The sequence below is a fragment of the Penaeus chinensis genome, chromosome 1, assembly GCF_019202785.1.
Source record: "Penaeus chinensis breed Huanghai No. 1 chromosome 1, ASM1920278v2, whole genome shotgun sequence".
NCBI lineage: Eukaryota > Metazoa > Arthropoda > Malacostraca > Decapoda > Penaeidae > Penaeus > Penaeus chinensis.
The window spans coordinates 10199106-10204105 of record NC_061819.1 but is presented as its reverse complement, the minus strand read 5'-3'; the positions used below and the strand labels follow the sequence as shown (position 1 = coordinate 10204105).

The 5000-nt window shown below is 40.1% G+C and overlaps 1 protein-coding gene across 1 annotated transcript in view; it reads right to left on the bottom strand.

Moving 5' to 3' along the window:
- The window catches only part of LOC125031566 (synaptic vesicular amine transporter-like), a 57884-nt gene that overhangs the window by 41878 nt on the left and 11006 nt on the right, over positions 1 to 5000 (bottom strand). Inside the window, exon 3 of the mRNA XM_047622481.1 lies at positions 2885 to 3104. Coding sequence (XP_047478437.1) covers positions 2885 to 3104 — 220 coding nt within the window. The remainder of the gene's footprint in view (positions 1 to 2884; positions 3105 to 5000) is intronic.

Genomic DNA, 5000 nt, shown 5'->3' with positions numbered 1-5000 from the left:
AGTGGAGGCAGGGGGAAAATAGACAGATAAATAGATAGATAGATAGACAGGGAGAGAGAGAGAGAGAGAGAGAGAGAGAGAGAGAGAGAGAGAGAGAGAGAGAGAGAGAGAGAGAGAGAGAGAGAGAGAGAGAGAGAGAGAGAGACGGACAGAATAAGACATAAATAAACAGAAATAGGCAGAGAGAAAGAAAAACAGACATGAGAGAGAGAAAAAAAAAAAACATACACAGAGCAAGAGGAAGTAGAGGAGATACACACTCAAGATGGACAAACTTCACCACGACTCAATTACGAACTTCAACCCCAACTTCCTACGTGAAATTCAACCATTCATCATTGTTATTAAACAGACTAACTATCCGGCGACAGGAGACTCGGGCGAAGATCTTCAGCTTCGTTGGACTGCCTGTTAAGCTGGGGAGGAGCTTGAATAGCAGCTTAGATAAAATCACACACACACACACACACACAGATACACATAGACAGATACACAAACACACACACACAGATACACACACACAGATACACACAGACATACACACACACACACACACACACACACACACACACACATACACGCACACACACACACACACACACACACACACACACACACACACAGATATACATACACACAAACACACAATACACAGATACACACACACAGATACACACACACACACACACACACACACACAACACACATATTCGTATATGAATGATTTTGTGCGGATGTATGTACGTATGCATCTCCTCGTGTGCATATATAAACATATATTCCTGTGTGAAATACGTTGAAGACCCAATGACGTGTTACCTTCGTCCTTATCAGAGGAGAGACAGACAGACCAACGCGGTGTTTGGAGTGCGTGCGCGCGAGCTCGCTTCTTGAATCGAAGTCTGGTATATTCTGAGTTCCTGTTATTGCATTTCCATTTTTTACTTTTTTTGTTATTTGTTCTTTTTGTTTGTCTCTTTTGGGGACTGAACGGATTGTTTTTTCTCTCTCTCGTGTTTCTGCTATATAGTGTTAACACACTTATGTATACGTATACCACATATGTTCAAAACACACACGCACGCACACACACACACAAATACACACACACACACACACACACACACACACACACACACACACTTACAAACAAACACACACACACACACACACACGCACGCACAAACAAACAATTACACAGCAACCAAAACACGTTCAAAGAAGCCCACGACAAACGAAAAAAACAAAAAAAATAAACAAAAACCCTCGGCCACGCAATAATATCACACAATACTTAATATCTAATTAAATGATGAATAAAAAAAATATCTTCACCCCCCCCCCCCCCCGTCCTTTTAGAGACATATTGCTATTGGAAAGAACCGCGGAGGGGAATGATCACCTGTTGTCTGTTTATGTTTGTGTGGATTCATGTAAATTTGTTTTTTCTTTCTTTCTTTCATTGTTTCTTTCCTTCATTTATCTCTTTCTTCTTTCTTCTATTTTATTTTATTTCTTCTTCTGTTTTCCTTTCTTTCCATCTGTCTTTAGTGTTACGAGTTGCTTTTCTTGTTGTTAATATAATCGAATATTAACATGATTATTTCTCTTTATGCACACGTGTATGTTTATGAATTCGATTGCATGTGTTTATGTCCTTATATTTGGTGCATCGTGAATTATCAAAACGAATCTTAATCGTGAGAAAACGATGGGAAAATATTTATACTAATATACATCATGGACATTTATTATTAATTATCTGAATTTCACATATCTTTTGTAAATTATAAATCGCTATTGATTAGTGCCCAGGTGAATCGAACAGAAGCGAAGAGGATTATGTCAATTACATGAATATTCAATTAAAAGTTGGATGTTAATTACCTTGTAGTTATATCGAAATCGCATAAATGAAACCCTAGTTGACTTATTTTTTTTTTTTTTTTTTTTAACTTAGTGGACTTCATTCCCTGTTCATATCATTATGCATTCAAAAAAAAAAAAAAAAAAAAAAAAAAAAAAAGAATTTTGAAATATTCTTTTCGTCCATGATTGTTAAAAAAAAGTGTAAAAGAAAAGGAAGAAAATGTGTAATTCAATATCCTCCTACAGAGATTTTCCTTTACTCTGAATTCTACTTTATTGAATTCAGTCTCTGCGTGATTTATTCGATACTGAAATTTTATGAGCTGCGTGAAATAGGCTGGAATATAAGAGTTTCCCTCGTAACGTTGGACACTTTGCCACTGCGGTTTCATTTTTTTTTTCTTTTTTTTTTTTTTTTTACTACGGTTTGTGTTTTTGTTTTGATTTTTTTGTTCTTCGTCGTCTCTAAAAGCACGCACGGAAGCTTAGGTCATCTTTCAATGAGGTCAAATAATCAGCAATTCAGAGATCTTAAATACATTATTCAACGCTTCTTGCATTTTTTTTTTTCTTTTGAAATATTAGCTCTTTCCTTACCTTCTAAGTTCTCTCGAAAGTCATATTTTGCTTCAACACAAGCCCGTGGTCGTTTCCTCATTTTGGGTGGAACCTGGATAATATGCATAAAAACACATGCTTTTCACTTTTGCAGACATACACGTGTGTGTGTGTGTTTGTGTGTGTGTGTGTGTGTGTGTGTGTGTGTATGTGTGTGGGTGTGTGTGTGTGTGTGTGTGTGTGTGTGTGTGTGTGTGTGTGTGTGTGTGTGTGTGTGTGTGTGTCTGTGTGTTTGTGGGTATGTTTGTATATGCATACGCGTGTATTACAAGTTTGCATATTTGGCTTGCCTACGAGCAATCGCCCATATGCACATTCCCATTCTCCTGCCCACGCATTCACACGCACAGCAGCGCGCCAAAACAAGACGGCCGAACAAAAGCGCAGCGCCACCAACCTGTGCGTCAGCGGCCCAATGATAGGGTTGGTAATGAGCTGCACGACCGCCTTGGAGCAGAACAGCAGGCCCACCTCCACGTTCTCGTTGACCAGGTCTTCGTGGTTCATGCCCAGGAGCTCGGAGCCCCTGAGGGGCTTGGTCGTAGTCGACGACGGCAGGTCGGGCGGCCTCTCCGTCCTCGTCAGGAATTCGGTCGTGGGCGGCGGCTTGCCAGGGTCTATTGACGAGGCGGGGAAGGGGAAGGGGGAGGGTGGGGGAGGAGGAAATGGGGATAATGGAACGAAGGGGGACGACGAAGGAGGAGGAGAAGGAGATGGGGAGAAAAGAGATTAGATGTCGAAATTACGAGTCTGCTTATTATTTTCCCGCAGCCGAGAGATTTTAGGGGCGGCCTGAGGAGGGTTCAGATCAGCCCAGTCACAGAAGTATAAGTTTGTCCTCGCAACATGCTGGTCTCGGAGATGCAAGAGAGAGAGAGAGAGGGAGGGAGAGAGAGAGAGAGAGAGAGAGAGAGAGAGAGAGAGAGAGAGAGAGAGAGAGAGAGAGAGAGAGAGAGTGAGAGAATGAGAGAAAGAAAGAGAGAGAGAGAGAGAGAGAGAGAGAGAGAGAGAGAGAGAGAGAGAGAGAGAGAGAGAGAGAGAGAAAGAGAGAGAGAGAGAGAAAAAAAAACAGACAGACAGACAAACCGACAGACAGGCAGGCAGGCAAACAGGCCGACAAACAAACAGGTACACAGAGAGACAGAAACAGATAAGATATAATGGGAGATAAATAGCGACAGATAATTTCAATGACATATGCACACAGATACAAGATATAGGTTAAAAAAGAATTCTGCTGACCTTCGATAATTCCACAACAGAAAACGTTTATGAGAATGTAGAAGAAGGAAAAAAAAAAAAAGTTTGATAATGATGAAGTAATTTAGAGTGATCCAACAGAAAAAAAAAAATCTAAAAAGTCTGATAACGATGAAGAATTTTAGATTGACCCTCAATGCATCAATTTAAGTACTGAATGATAGCAGATTCAGTAAACACAACGGCTAAATAACCAAAATACAGACACGTAAGCAGATCTTAATTCTATAGCTTACGATTTTAATGTACATATACTTATTTAACTGTTTACGCTGTTTCTTGTTATATATACGGCTGTTAGTTGTATTATGAGTCTGTTGTGAAGATGATTTATTTATACCGTTGTATTCAGATCCAAGATTGTTTGCTCTTTTCCTTTTTTCTGTTTTATGTTCACTAATATACTCTATATACACTTATTGTCTGTCTTATCTTTAATCTCACTTTTTTTTATGTATGGCTGAAGCTGAAGGGCAGAATATTATTATTATTATCAAATATCAAATCTAATTATTGAAGATTCATCCGGCCGATTCTATGCATAATATAAACGATTTTTCTTTTTTTTCAAAGAAATATATATTACGAATTACCACCTATGCCCCTCATTCGCCCTTCCTTCCCTCCTCTTCATCCTTTATTTCCTCCCTCTTTCCCTCTTTATTTTACCTTCTTACTTCCCTTTCATCCTCCTTCCCTCCCATCCTTCGTTCTCTCCCTTCTTCCGTATTCTTTCTTCCTTCCTCTCTGTTCACCTTTTCTCCTTCTTTTCAGCTTTCTTCCTCTTCCTCCTTTTACCTCCCTCCCCTCCTCCTCTTCCTCCTTTTACCTCCCTCCCCTCCTCCTCTTCCTCCCCCCCTTTCTCTTTCCTCCCCCGTCATCCCCACCACCTAAGCACTGACGTCACCTCAGACATCGCGCTGACGTCACCACCTCAAGATACTCGTTAGAGATATCGTGGACATGTTTCCCTCGCTCGCCAATGGCGCCTTGTCCTCCCTTGTCCGGGCCTTGCTTGGCGATTCTCTTTTTTTTTCGTGGTTGCTTTCTGTCTTCGGGAGAATTCGAGCAACAGGTGGTTATTTCCAAGTCATTTTCTCCGTTACTGTGTTGCATCTTTATCTTTCATTTTCTCAGTTACTGTACTGTATTCTTATCTTTATTTTCATTATACTTTTACTTTACTTTAGTGTTTGATAGCAGTCATAACACAGCAGCAGTGCAAATATAGTGTTGCTGTGTTATAGCTGTGC